Source organism: Perca flavescens, chromosome 10 (genome assembly GCF_004354835.1).
Source record: "Perca flavescens isolate YP-PL-M2 chromosome 10, PFLA_1.0, whole genome shotgun sequence".
NCBI classification, from domain to species: domain Eukaryota; kingdom Metazoa; phylum Chordata; class Actinopteri; order Perciformes; family Percidae; genus Perca; species Perca flavescens.
The window spans coordinates 6304224-6318636 of record NC_041340.1 but is presented as its reverse complement, the minus strand read 5'-3'; the positions used below and the strand labels follow the sequence as shown (position 1 = coordinate 6318636).

Below are 14413 nucleotides of genomic sequence, written 5' to 3'. Positions count from 1 at the left end.
TCATGATTTTAGGGGGCAAACTTTATACACATAAAATATGATGACAACCCTAATATAATTTATCATATTTACAGTCATTGGTATAGCTCATTGACATATATAAAAGGTATAGCTAGATATCGACACAACATCCGCCCTTCCTGTGTTTGGCTTTTACTCTGAAATTAACATGGCTTTTATTTTGATAAAGGATTCCCCGGAGGTCGTGCTCGTTTGTTATTGTCGCGAATTTGACATGCTGCCCACATGACAACAGGTAAACGGGACGGGAGTTTGTCAGAAACGCCGAGAGAGCTCAGGACATCACAACGGGATTAAATACGTGATGAGAGCACTGTGACAGAAAGGTAAACGTTTTATCACATTTCTTCGTCAGTATTCTCTTCTGTCTTTATCCAAACACAAGGCAGCAAACAGACTGCACAACGAAGGGTTTGCCTTTTTATCCCGCTCTGCGTCAGGTTGCTAACGAGATTTTGTTGGTTTAAAGTCCTCTAACAGACATGTCTTAAAAAATGCAAATGCCTAAAAAATGTGTATATTTATATTATATATTTAGTATAGAGTATTGTCTTAATTGGTTTCCGCCGCCCATATCAACTCTCATTCATGATAAAAATCTAAACAAGCTAATGTCGTTTTGCTGGTATCATTTACTGTATTGCCGCAAAGATGCTAACATTATGAAATGAAAGCAGGCTTCACAAACTAACACAGTGTTATGGTGTGCGTGTGTGTGTCAGTATTGTACATATAAATGCTGTTAAATACATTTTACATTTACAGCATGTCATCTCCATGCCTTGCTACCTGTGGAACATGTATGTGTGTATATTATATTTTATGCATATGTGAAGCTATTTAAATAATTTACAGCTCTCCATTAACTTTCTGTCTGATTTTAAGAAGAAAAAAGTGACACAGGAAAGGCCAACTGTAAAGCCTCATGCGAAATAGCAGGTTGTTGTTCAGACCAGGCACATGGTGTAGTGATATGAACAATGATGTTTAGTCTGTCTGAATTTGGTTATTTCAGTTCTCCAGTGATTAGGAAGCCAATGTTACCATGACGTTTCCTTCTCCTTCTGCTGCTTCTGGTGCCCAGAGTGGAGCTACACTGAGAGAAGAAACCTAATGAACAGAGGTAATACTTCAATTTATTATTCTCATTATTCTGGGCACCATTCTGTGGATGTATCCATACTGTCTGTCACGCCACAATCTTTGCTATTGGTTGCCAGGCTTCACAGTTTAGCTATAGGACTCTTAATTTAAAGAAATAATCAAACAACACATTTGTTTGACTCCCCACTTTTTTTCCCCACTAAATGTATGAACAGTTTGTGAATACATCAGTTTTGTTGACTTTTTTTCTTGACTCAGTTGTTGTATTTCTTGCTTAACCTCTTTATGCATAGTGAGTTTTCAGTGTCCAATTTCTTTATTTGTTTCTTCTAAAACATATTTATTTAAGGATAGGGTGCCTATAAGTACTCACTGTAACTTGTTGCTTGTCTCCCAGAACACAGAATGAACTCCATGTTAGCACGTCGCTGCGTTTCATTTACTACTGTTTATTCAACACTCCTCTCTGCCAATATTTCTTCCCCAGTGTGATGCCAGGTCAACAACATACCAATAATCAAGCGGCTTATGAATTCATGATGCAAAGTACAGTGTGAAAACTAAACAAACCACATGAGACAATGTAAACCTCTAAAGGTCAGACCGAAGACAGCAAACTAAAGTCGTGATGGCACGCACAGTCATCCTAAAATAATTCTTCACTCATTGTGGGTAATGCTGCAGCAACTTGAGACTTTGACAGAGAGTGTTTACTGCTGACTCAACAGGCAGGATGCAATCGTCACTGCTTTCATTTACAGCCATGATATCTGATGATGGTTATTAACAGACTTTGCAACCTTCCAGTTCAAAGTTTCTCTTGAAGTGTTGTCCAAGAGGGGCACCTTAAAGCAGTAATCTGGTCATATTGATTATGAACTAGAAAAGTAATGAGATCCTGATGTCCCGAGGTGGACCATTTCCAGCTGATAGATGGTATTACATGTCTGATGTCAAAGTCTGTCATATGATAGTTTCCTTTTAGCACCGTACCAAAGATAATCTATGTCTTTATGCAGTGTAGAAAATAAATACAAATATTTGGGGGACAACTTTTGCCCCCACTGTCTATAAAAAGTCAGGGCATTTACAAAACGTGGGGGCACTTTGAATAGTTATTAGGGAATAAAGTTGCTGTTTTAATGTCAAATGAGCTCAGATTAAAATGCATTCAGTAATCTTGTGCCAACGTGATGAAAAGCATACTACTGCTATTATTGGTGCATTTAAACAGCGTTGTTTGTTTACATGTATGTTAGATGACTGGAATGGAAACTCTGAGATTCCTTGGGTCATTTTTGCCCTTAATTTGGGACACTTTTATGTAAAGATATGCATGCAAAGGAGCTAGGAAATGGACCAACCCTGCAATTACAGAAAACATGGTTCTACATTTAGCCTTCTTACGTCATCACTCCACCCAGTTTTGACTCTTCTTTCACCTTGATCTTCTTAAATCGCCTTTCAACTCCAGACATCAGCCACCATCTAACTATTAACTTCAAAGCTCTCCAGTCCAACTGGCAACTGGCCCCGCCCGCATGTGATAAGCAAGTATTGTACACCCTGATATATCAGAGTTTAAACAAACCGATAACAATAGTATTCACGGTCTGCCTGTGATGACGATAACAAGAAGGATAACTGTGTCAGCCTTTTCCACAGCCTCGGAAAAAGTATACTTAGTGCTTTCTAGGAATGGGACATTTTTAGAAAGGCAGGTTTTGGTTTTGAAAATTCCCTGAAGCGTCACTTTGCACAAGCCGTACTCTTCTGCAGCACACCTTAAGTTGTTGTCAGATCATCATGAGTCAGCTGATGTAAAAAAAAAAAAAAAAGAAATGTTGAACTGCAGCATTCCATCCTGACATACCGATCGCATAAAGATTAGCTGCTGCCTTCCTGCCTCCATGAATCTCTCCATTGTCTCTGGGTTCATGCTAACGTCGTAGTTCTAATTATTGACAGGGCTCATGCTGAGATGGTCTTTTGAGTGTATGTGTTTGGTTCGTCGTTGTTTTTGAGAAACGAATGTTCTGTTGAATCATCTAAAGGTTAGTGGAAATTAGTATAGTAAAATATTGAAATACGTACAAATGCTGAGTCTGTAAATCTGAAATAAAGTCTAAATGATGATGAAGGAGGTAAAAATGAAATAAGTTATGATTGCATCCTGCCTCCTCTGTCAGTATTTCATTTCCACCCTGTTACTTTTTGGATTAGCAGCGACCGCTCCTGTCTGCACTATATCAAACAACAGATTTTCTGTGTTTAAGAAAGGCGTGTTGTGAGAGATGAGAGATGACAGACTGATCTCGTGCTGTGGAACCAAATCCACTGAAGCTGAGTGAAGCAGTCACTGAGAATCTAGTACCTCCTTGAAAGTCAAACTGTTGTTTGAATGTGTTTTTGTCAGTTTGGGTATCCGGTTACACAAGGATGTCTCTCTATTCAACATGACATCATGACTTCGCGTAAACATACACGCCACTTTCCTAAAGCCAAGTGGCGTGTTATCTGTACGCATTCCGAGCTATCCGCGTGTACATCTACGCTGTATACAGCGGACCGCAGTCTGCAACGTCACAGCGTAAACATACACTCCACTTTCTAAAGCCACGTGGCGTGTTATCGCGAGGCTACGGTTGGGTTTAGGAAACGTCCCACGAGGGTTGGGTTTAGGAAAAGAAAAAAACGTGGAAAGAAAACGTCACACGCCAGAACCGGTTGGGTTTAGGAAAAGAACGGGGTTGGGTTTAGGAAAACGACAAACGTGGAAAGGAAACGTCACACGCAGGACACGATCCCCGCTCTCCTGGGTGAAAGTCCTGTGTTTCACCCATCCTCCACCCCGACCATCCTCATCCTTTCATACTACTCGCTACGGCGTCAATTCACACGCAGTCGCAAGGTAATGTAAGTCAATAGAGGCCAAACGGCGTTGAAAAACACGCTTAAAAGCGAGTATGCGTTTTGATAACACGCCAATAATGGCATACGAATTGGCGTGTCATACATACGCCACTTCATGAGATCACTCAGCTCTATTACTAAATAGACTTAGTCTGGGAAAACCCTGCTGAACTTCCGGCAAATTTGAGATTTCTGTCTGGCCAAGAGCCCATTCAAGCCCATTTCCAATTTTTCCAAATCGAGGCACCAGTCACAACCACTGAGGCGGGCTCTTTACGAGCAGCTTTTTGTTTACATTCAACGTGACGCCCACCGAAGCGCAGCAACCCGTTGATGCCGCTGTCGCTGCTACGTCACCCGGATCGTTGGTCTGATTGGTTGAAGGACTATCCAATTGCGCCCAGAGGCATTTGAGCTAAAATAGAAACAGCATTTTACCAGGCTGCAGGCCGCACTTTTAACTTCAATGATCCCAGAACCCCTTGGTTTGGTTTTATGTCTAAATACTTGCAAAACTAATAATGACATTCCCATCAGCCTTGTCAATTTTAATTTCAATTAGATTTTTGATTTAATTAGCAAATGTTAGCATGCATAACATGCTAAACTAATACTGTTAATGTGGTAAAAATCTGGATATTAGCATTGTCGTTGTGAGCATATCAGCATGCTGATGTTAGTATTTTACGGAAAAGCACTGCTGTGTTTAAGTACAGCCTGTAGCGTAGCTCTGGCTCTTAGTCTTGCTCAGAAGCCTTTTTTTAAAAAGCTTTTAGCACCACAAGGGTAATTCTTTCCATTGTAATGCGGCCGGTGTCTCTAATTAACATCAGAGATTTGCACGGCTGGATACCACCTTCTCTTAGGGGAAACTCAATCTTTAATATTGAAGGAAAGTGAATGGTTATGCTGTGGACTCTCAAAATACAAAGTTCTCTTAACTTTTCATTTGAATACCTTTTGTAATGACTAGTAGCTGCTCAGTGGACATGCATGCACCGTCTTTAATTGTTTGTTTAATTGTTTGAAATGAACTACAACCATAAATCTTTTATTTACGGCTGAAAAAATCCAAAGACGTGAGCTGTGAGTCCTTTTTGTTACCTTCTCTCCACCAGAAAATCCAGACAATCCCTTTGCAATTGGAAGAGGATGGGACGTCCCACGGGGCTTTTGTTTCCTGTGAGAGGAGAACTTCAATCATTTCATCGCTCCGTCTCCATTGGTCTGTGCAGTGTTTCATGAAAGCTATCTAGGTGTCGTCCGATTGGTCCTTCATTCCACTTGTGAGACACTGTGAGCCAATCAGCATCCGCCTGGGTAAGTGCCACTTCCTCTTCCCACCAGCTGCTGCAGTCAATCAGCTTATTCAGCTGTGTGTGTGTGTGTGTGTGTGTGTGTGTGTGTGTGTGTGTGTGTGTGTGTGTGTCCCCTTTCCTCCCCCCTCCCCTCCTTTTCCTTTGCAAAATAACTGGCCCACCAGCCTTTCCACTCCCATCCCCCCTTTCTTCACACACTTATACACTGTGTTTCTCTCTCTCTCTCTCACACTCACAAACACACACACACACACACACACGTGAATATACACTCACACACTCCTGCCACATGAGGCCCAGCAGTAGCCTGCTGTGTGTGAGTCACTGGAGAAAGTTACACTGGTGCATGTGTGTGTGTTTTCAATGCAGCAGCGTCTCCTCTGCAGCAGATTTCTACTTCAGTTGGGACAGAGCACAACAAGACCGAGAGAGCGAGAGAGAGGGGTGAGATCGACGTTCACCACAGCTGAATCAAGGACTTTACATAAGGTAATGATAGCCTGATGTCATGTAAATGCTACTCTGTCACTCTATTGCACACCGCTGTTGTCAGGACAGTGGAGTTTGCTGCGGTTTTGGGTCTGCCTGTGGGCAGCAGATGTCTCAGCCTGGAGCTCTTTTTTTTTGGGGGGATGTAAAGAAAGTTTTTGCGTCAGGTTGTGACTTCGAGTCATTTGTTTTTCTGTGTGTTTGTGTGCCATAATTGTAGTAACGTAATGGTTGAAAGGTTATAGGTAACACCAGTATAATACCTGGGTTTTGGTAAATGTACCAAAATGATACTCTTCTGAATACTTTACTTTTAGAGTTCTAAACAAGTTTTTCTACAAGCTACTTTACATTTTTTATTTTAAGTCAAACTTTTTTTTTTAGAAATGTTACATTATGTCTAAACACAAGCAGCCTGTCAAGAAATTTGTCTACAAGTTTAGAACAAGCAACATTTTTGATTCAAATAAGGAACTATTTGAACAAGCGGGTATTCATTGCCAGCTTTTGGTCCAGTTTTGGTTATTGCTGCAGATTGTTTGATTTTTTTTTGCCAGTCCAAAAACAGTATTGAGGATTGACATCCAGCTTTCGTTGTTATACCCAATTCTGGGTCACCATATGCTGCCATACCCCTAAACCGTCTGTTGGAGGGAAAAGATAAATCTGTGAGTAAGGATTAGATCAGAATGAAGGATAACAGTCACCATAAGCTATTTTTAATAATAATTTTCAAGTGGTGGACACCTGAAAATACAATGCCATCCAGTCTAGCCATGCACATAATAACAAAACAAAAAGAAGAGGCAATTTAACATTTATTGTGTGAAAAAAATAAATAAATTACAATCACCACTCTAGAACTAGAGGCTTCAGTTAAGTCAAAAAGCAAAAACGGAACATTATAATCTTCATGACTGTATGGATGAATTCAGGGCTGTTGTGTGAGACAGCTGCCAGTTTATTGTTACACCTAGCTAAAAGTAATACTGAGTGTATACATATTGAAATTGAGTAAACGGATGAAAATTAAATGATTCATTTTTCCGTTACATATTTTTGATGACCTTTTTCGAGTAGATTCAGAACAGATTCACTCTGTGCAATAGCTAAAACTAATGCAAAGGAATTTGTTTGTGTGACATTGTTGCAAGAACATATCCGTTCATAATATAGTGACTCTGTTTAGATGTACAGTATCAGACTATTAGGGCTGTATATGTAACGAGTATGTTGGTACAGACTGAATGTGTTCAAAGAACAGTACAGTACACATGAGTATGAAGAGTGTAATGTAGAAAAACATGTTCATCATTTTCAAAGTAAGGTATCACAATATTTTGTTTTGGTATCAGGAGTGAAACCACCCAACCCTACAGGCTATGATGCATGGAAGAAACTCTGAGCCTAAGTTGCTGATGTGGTCATGAGTCACACAGACTCTATAATTGAATCACTGCCTCAAAAATAAAAACTGTCATTAGAGTCCATCCTTTTAAAGAAGGCTGTTTAGCTGAACCATGTAATGGCTAATTGTCACAGCGGTGGCAGCATTAGTCGCTCTGTAAGCAGCTTGCCAACCTCCCAGTGGGTCAACACATGGTGTTCCAGCTCAGAGGGTCCATGACAATACATCTCCCCTCTCTGAATGTCTGTGTGAAGTAAACAATACAAACCGGCCCACCAAAGGGTCTACTGGTCTGGCCCACTTGAGATCAAATTAGGGGTATGAGAACTAAAATGAGTTGGATAACCTTGATATAAACAAAGCCATCCCATATGCAGCTATGCTGCTGTCTGAGGGTTTGTGGAGTTCATTTTTATATGAGATGATTGATATACTTCACTTGGGGGTGGCAGTAGCTCAGTCAGTAGGGAGTTGGAATGGATTAGGAACCGGAGAGTTGCTGGTTCAAGGGTTGCTGGTTCAAGTCATACGGACCAAAGTATGGTGGTGGACTGGTAGCTGGAGAGGTGCCAGTTCACCTCCTGGGCACTGCCAAGGTGCTCTTGAGCAACTGCTCGGGGCGCCTTTCAATGGGCAGCTCCCTCTCTCTGACATCTCTCCATTAGTGCATGTTTAGGTACTGAGCATGTGTGTGTAATTCAGGCCTGTGTGTAATAACAACAGAGTGAAAACATTGTAAAACATTGTAATTTCCCCTTGTGGGATTAATAAAGTATATATTATTATTATTATTATTATTATTATTATTATTATTAGTTGATACAACCTTAAATCGGAATGAGGAATGTTGGGTTAGCTGCCCTGAAAATTCTAGGAATTTCCATGTGGAAGATATATCCAGCTCCAAACTCTTACTTCACTTTTGTGGTCCGTGAACAACAGACAGAGGGTAGAAAATGGAAATTGAGTTTTTATGACAATAACTTTCTTTATACTACATACATGTTGGTTTTGTCCATGTAAATGGTGAGGACATTAATTGCAGACAAATAGGTCCTTAAACTGAAAAGGTTGTTTATGTAATACTGACTGTCTAGTTTCATGCTCCTACAATCAGTATTCTTTCACCTCTTCATGTAAATGTGTCACTTCTGACATTTCTCTTGCACTTGTTTGGACAACACCGCAGTGCTAAAACAGGAACCACACAAGGGGAGGATTTACAAAAAGTTAACCCCTGCAGAAATCCTTATCTTCTGACTGCTGCTGGTTGTCTTTTCTGGTTGTTTCATACTGCCCCTGTATTGAGCTTTTGAAGTTTAACACACCATGGTCCATACCTTGATTTTACTCAACAAAAGACGTCAAGTGTGTTTTGACTTTTAAGTTTCACTGGCCCGGTGTATCTCCCCAAATAGCAGCCATCTATTTTGACTTTTTAAAAGATAATTATTTCTTCTTCCTATTCTCAAGGCTAAAACTGCTCATTCTAGCTGATATTTCACCACAATTAGGTGACTTAGTTACTGTAACATTTACGTAATTTCTTAAATGCAAGAAAAGGTATGATTGTATAGTTTGGAGTGCGCTTCCTTGTCATCCAGTGCTATTGACATCTGGTGGTCCATCTGGTTCAAACTGGGATGAGGACATTTGACACCATGCAGCAGTTGCACTTAATCAATCAATAATTTTATGTGTCACATGAAATCGTATGAGGTACAATTCCTGATAGCTCAGAGAATCAATAATGGGGGGCCGGGGGAAACTTATATCTTGTTAAGATGGGTGTTCTTTTACAGTAGAAAACTGCAGTCCAAACAAAGGGGTTAATATTTTTTCATTTACCATACTTAACTCTGTATTCTCTGTGGTTTTAAATGTGAAGAAAATGCTTTTATAATATTGGAAATATGCTTAACAATGCCTATTAAGAACTTGTTAATTATGAGTAGGGCTGAACGATTTTGGGAAAAAATTTAAGATATTGCTGTTTGGATTCAATTTGCGATTTCTTTTTTTATTTTATTTTTTTATTTTTTAGCTAAAGTTCAATATTCACTGTGTAACAGATAAAACATGTCATGGAGCATTCTAACATGAGACACCATCCAAACTGCTCTATGTTCTTATGCAAGGATGAGAACATAGATATGAGCTGCCAGCAATAAGTGTTTCTCTTTTAATAAGCATGGAACATTGAACACTCAAACACAGAACATTTATAACAAAAGCTAAACTTATATAAAAAAAAAACAATTCCAATACATAAATAATCAGTACTTTCTGATAAACTGAAATTTCTGTAATGCCTCAGTTCAATAGCAGCATCTAAATATCGCATCTTCTACGATCATGTTAAATTAAATAATATAGATGAAACAGCCACTGAAAATAGGACATTTCTTTGATATGTAAAATTATTCCAGCATTTATCTTATGAAAAAAAAAAAAAGTAAATATAATAATGAAAAGGAGGAAAGAAAACCAAACATTCAGCTAAATATTGGACGTTCATTGAAGATTAATCACGGTCTTCACTATTAGCTAATTGCGTTCTTTCAAATCTCGGATTTTGATTAATCGTTCAGCCCTCCTTATGAAGAGATATTATTTGCCATTCCAAAACATGGAAACAAATGGTCTAAACCGTGTTTGCTTTGCTTTGACAGTGATCTCCAACATGGAGGTGCCCAGGAGGCATCAGCCCTCCTCCTTCACACTTCCTCTCCCTAAGCCGGCCTCATCTGCTCTGTCTCCCCTTGGAGCTTTAGAGCAGATCTCCAAGAAAGATGTAATGAAAGAGAAGTTCCAGGAGACGGAGGATGAAACCGCAGACACAGATGAGTTTGAGGAAGAGATTTTCAGCACAGAGGAGGAGTTGAATGCTTCTGTGTTTGTGGAAGCGCATGCCGAGATCTCGGAACTTTTGGATACAAATACTTCCGCTGGGGGAAAAAATGTCAAACGCTCCTCACAGGATAGTTTCTCAGAGGACAGCTCAATATCAGAGGAGAGGTTGGCAGAGGAGGCAGAAGAGGCCAAAAAGAAGTCTGAAGAGGAGGAAGTGGCAGCTAAAGAGAGGGAAGCCCAGAGACAGATGCTGGCCATCGAGGAGCTGGTCCAGTCGGAGAGGAATTACATTCGACTGCTGGAAATTAGCACCGTGACCATCAAGAGCAACCTCCAGAAACTGCAGGTATAAATCAGTGAGGTATAAATTAAGTGTTTATAGCATTAAGTAGCTAGGGCTAGGACAATATACTTTTGTCCTGATTTTGATTCTTTCACGATACATTGGTGCCGATTTGATTTGTATTGCAATTTTCATTCATCGCGATTCTAGAAGTATTGCGATTCGATAGCATTGAGTATTGCGATGAATTTAATTATACACCATTTAAGACGATATATCATGAGACATTTCCAAAAACGAATAGTTTTCTAAGAAGAAAGATCACATCACATATCAGTCAGCCAGTCTGACATTTATTTCATTTGTAAAGAAGTGCATAACGTGGATTTTCAACATTTTCTGCTTTCGGTCTATTTAGCTGGAAACAGATATGATGTAGTCGTTGTCTGCAGTACCGTATAAACCGAAAATATGTAGGTGAATCATTGGTTAAAAAACTATTTAAAAGATCGATTCTGAGGAAAAGAATACATTTAAAAAAAATTTCGGCAAAAAAAAATCATGATACATACATTAATTGATTTTTTTCTTTTCCCCACACCTATAAGTAGCATTGTTATAGAAAATTTGTGTAGATCTACATTTACAATATATATCACACATGAGGGAACTATCCCTATCCTGTACCACCACATCCCAAACAGGTGCATTTGGTACTTCTGCTTGTACAGGTTGTATAGCTCCTAGGTGCAAGTACACAGAACTATAAAGAAAAAAATGTAATCATGGGTATGATTTTGCTGAGAAAGAGGCTGCCTGTACAAAGATCGATCTATCTGTCTATCTATCTATCTATCTAATCAAAAATATTTGCAGCATTAGAGCAAAGGCATTTTACATTTTTTTTATGGAGACAAGTACCTTGGATTTTTTCTTGAAGCCTACTCAATTTTAGAGCATGTTTAGTTCTGAGTTTTGAATTTTTGTTGTGGGACAACCCTTTGATTGTGCCTTTTTTAATTAAAATGTAATCACTACATGTTGATTTGGCACTGCAACTTCCAGAAGAACTGTAATGCGGAGGCTGCTCGGTGGTTTATTATCGTTAGCTTTTCATTACGGTTGAGGTATTGGTTGTTACTGCTAAATAATCATTTATTATTGACACGGTAATGAAACGAGGCCTCGTACAACATAATGGAATCAGGCTTAATGTGCCGAAAGGACTGAGCTGTGCGAGTGAGCGTGAAAATGATAACGCACTGAGGGAACGGTAGATGAACTGATAGATAATGAAATGACAACAAAATAAAAAGGAGCAGTTGAAGGGCTAAATTATGGGCTGTTGACCTGTTAAGGGAAGGAGATTAACCGGTCAATAGAGGAACAGTTGATGAGATAGACGTTCAAAAAATAAAATTGGTCTGTGTCATCCAAAATCTAAAATTGAGAGACAAATTGCTAATGTGTGTAAATTAATGAAAGAGGGAATTGAAAAGATGTGTAAAGGAGTGTGATGGATGGAGGAAGGACAGCAGGAGAAAGACTGAGGGGAAGCAGCACAGTGGAGAACGGCTAGACCGAGAAATAGGATAAATATGTGAATGAATGGTGCCATTGTGAGACAGGAAAGTTGCTGGTTTGTTTTCTGTGCAGATTGTTCTTCCAGCAGTGCCCACTGTTCTCTCATTAGAATAGAATGGAGGCAAACAGAAGGGTTCTTCATCAGCTCAGCATTAGCATTTTTCTTGTAAGAGAGCAGACACACATGCATATGTTGCACAAGATAGACATTTCATTTGAATATGTGAATACATCTTACTTTTAAACTCTACAATTGTTATAAGACAGAAACTTCAGGTTAAGAAGGACATGATGCTGATGCTAATAACACTATATGCTATGTAGATGTCACAGTTCGGTTATATTGCCAAAATCACTTTTTGCTTTGCCATTCAACATTTATTTTAGTTTTCTGTTTTGAGTAGCTGAGTAACCTATATAAACTGAAATACCTGTTACTTAGCTTATTGAGCTAACTAATTTAATTTGAGCCATCAACATGTTTTGTGACATTGTGGATTTATTTTTTTGGTTTAATTTTACTAATGTATTTTATTTATATAGGCCCATGTTTTGTATTTGTCTTTTAACATCTCAGGATGTTGGAAATAGCTGTTCTACCTTTAACATTTTGTTCCTTGGACTCAGAGTGTTCTTTTAGTTCCACAAAAAAAAATATTAAAGAAACTCAATAATTTTAATTTTATTTATAGTGTCAAATCACAACAGGAGTTAGCTCAGGGCATTTTACAGATAGAGTAGATCTAGACCACACTATAATTGAAAAGACTCAAAATATGATTCATATTAATTATAGCAGTTGGTATGATGATCGTTGATTCTAGCACATCCACTGGGAGTTGACTTGAGGTAATCAGGTCATTAGGTTAAATGATTATGTCTCATCTGCATGTCATTACATATTGAAATAGAATCTTAGCTCAGGAAATGAATCCGTGTGTCTTTCTTTCTTTCTGCCTGCCAACCGCAGCCTCCTCCAGCCAACCTGGACAGCATGTTTCTCTACATCGAGGATGTGATTGACGTGTCAAGTCGACTCCTCAGCCTGCTGGACCAGAAGCAGGTTCAGCCTGGAGACCCCCTCTTCCTGAAGACACTCTGTAAGGGATACAACTTAACTTTCTCTCATTCAGTTTCTCCCATTGTTTCCTCAGCATTAGGTTTCCTCAGCATTTGCCCCAAATGTCCCATCTTATTGATTGGGGTTGTCTTTGTTACCTCCTTTGTCACAACATGAGCTTAGGGCTGGGTTTTGTTACAAAATGTTGGATACTGCACTCTAAGAAATAAATCCGTAAAATGGAGAAAGTTCTGGCAACTCATTAGCCGGACTTTGCCCCGTAATTAAAACATTTTTAAAATTTTGTGTATGCGTTGCCTTGGGCTTCCTTTGTGTTGGCATTTTAAACTCCGGTCGATTTATGAGCACTATGGTGGACCTTTTCTCAGATCTCTGCAGGGTAAATCCAGACAGCTAGCTAGACTATCTGTCCAATCAGAGTTTTCTGTTGCACGACTAAAACAACTTTTAAAGGTACACATGTTCCACCAAAACAAGTTCTTTCCAAGCCTATTTTGCAGAGGCAACGCGGCTCTTCTCCGGTGCTTAGCACCGCCCAAGACGATTGTGATTGGTTTAAAGAAATGCCATTAAACCAGAGCACATTTTCCTCCCATCCTGGAATGCTGTGTGGACTAACCGGACTCTTCTCCAGTGCGCTTTGGAGGAGGGTCTGGCAAAGTGAGACCACCAGTTCCTAAATAATACTTTTTTGATACCAATTTACAACATTACACATTAAAGCAACGTAGTAATGTAGAGTTTTTCCTGCCTGCCTCTACGTGTAACATTAGACAGCCAATCAGCAGCGTTATTAGATCTTGGTAGAAGCATGCTGCATGCTTATTGGCTCACTGACCCTGATGAGATTTGCTTCTTAGGTATTGCAAATTGGTATTGAATGACCCTGCATTTTTTGATACTCGATACTTCAAAGAAATTCGGTCGGTGCCTAAAAAGTATTGAATTCGGGACCCAGTCTTACATGAGCTTGCTCAGCCTTTCAACAGGAAGTGGTAAGATTGCTGCTGGTTTCACAGAGGTTTTCTCTTCTTAGACCAATTACTCTGATCACACTTGTTGACAGGAAACCAATAAAATCTTCCCCCGTCTTGTTGTCAGAGGTGGTTTTCACATTCATGTGAGAATTTAAATGAGTTCACACTGACACATTCACAGTCTGGTCAAAGGTCTCTGGATACGGTGATGGGTGCATCTCCAATTGAATGCAAAACACACACACACACACACACACACACACACACACACACACACACACACACACACAGTTTATTGTTAAAGCTGTGTACCTGGAAATGTCTGCAATGCATGTACTATATTTGCACATGCTAAAAGTTAAGTAAGTAAATATATGTTTT

General features: G+C 39.4%; 1 protein-coding gene across 2 annotated transcripts in view; it reads left to right on the top strand.

Annotated features, from left to right (window-relative positions):
- The first annotated feature begins 260 nt into the window (after window positions 1-260).
- The window catches only part of arhgef37 (Rho guanine nucleotide exchange factor (GEF) 37), a 31634-nt gene continuing 17481 nt past the window's right edge, over window positions 261-14413 (top strand). Inside the window, exons 1-6 of one of the 2 annotated variants that reach the window (XM_028590181.1) lie at window positions 261-347; window positions 1037-1144; window positions 5157-5358; window positions 5744-5846; window positions 9927-10453; window positions 12945-13074. In XM_028590181.1, coding sequence (XP_028445982.1) covers window positions 9938-10453; window positions 12945-13074 — 646 coding nt within the window. In that variant the 5' untranslated portion in view covers window positions 261-347; window positions 1037-1144; window positions 5157-5358; window positions 5744-5846; window positions 9927-9937. Of the gene's footprint in view, window positions 348-1036; window positions 1145-5156; window positions 5359-5726; window positions 5847-9926; window positions 10454-12944; window positions 13075-14413 lie in introns of both variants that reach the window. The other variant, XM_028590180.1, reaches the window with a different exon arrangement.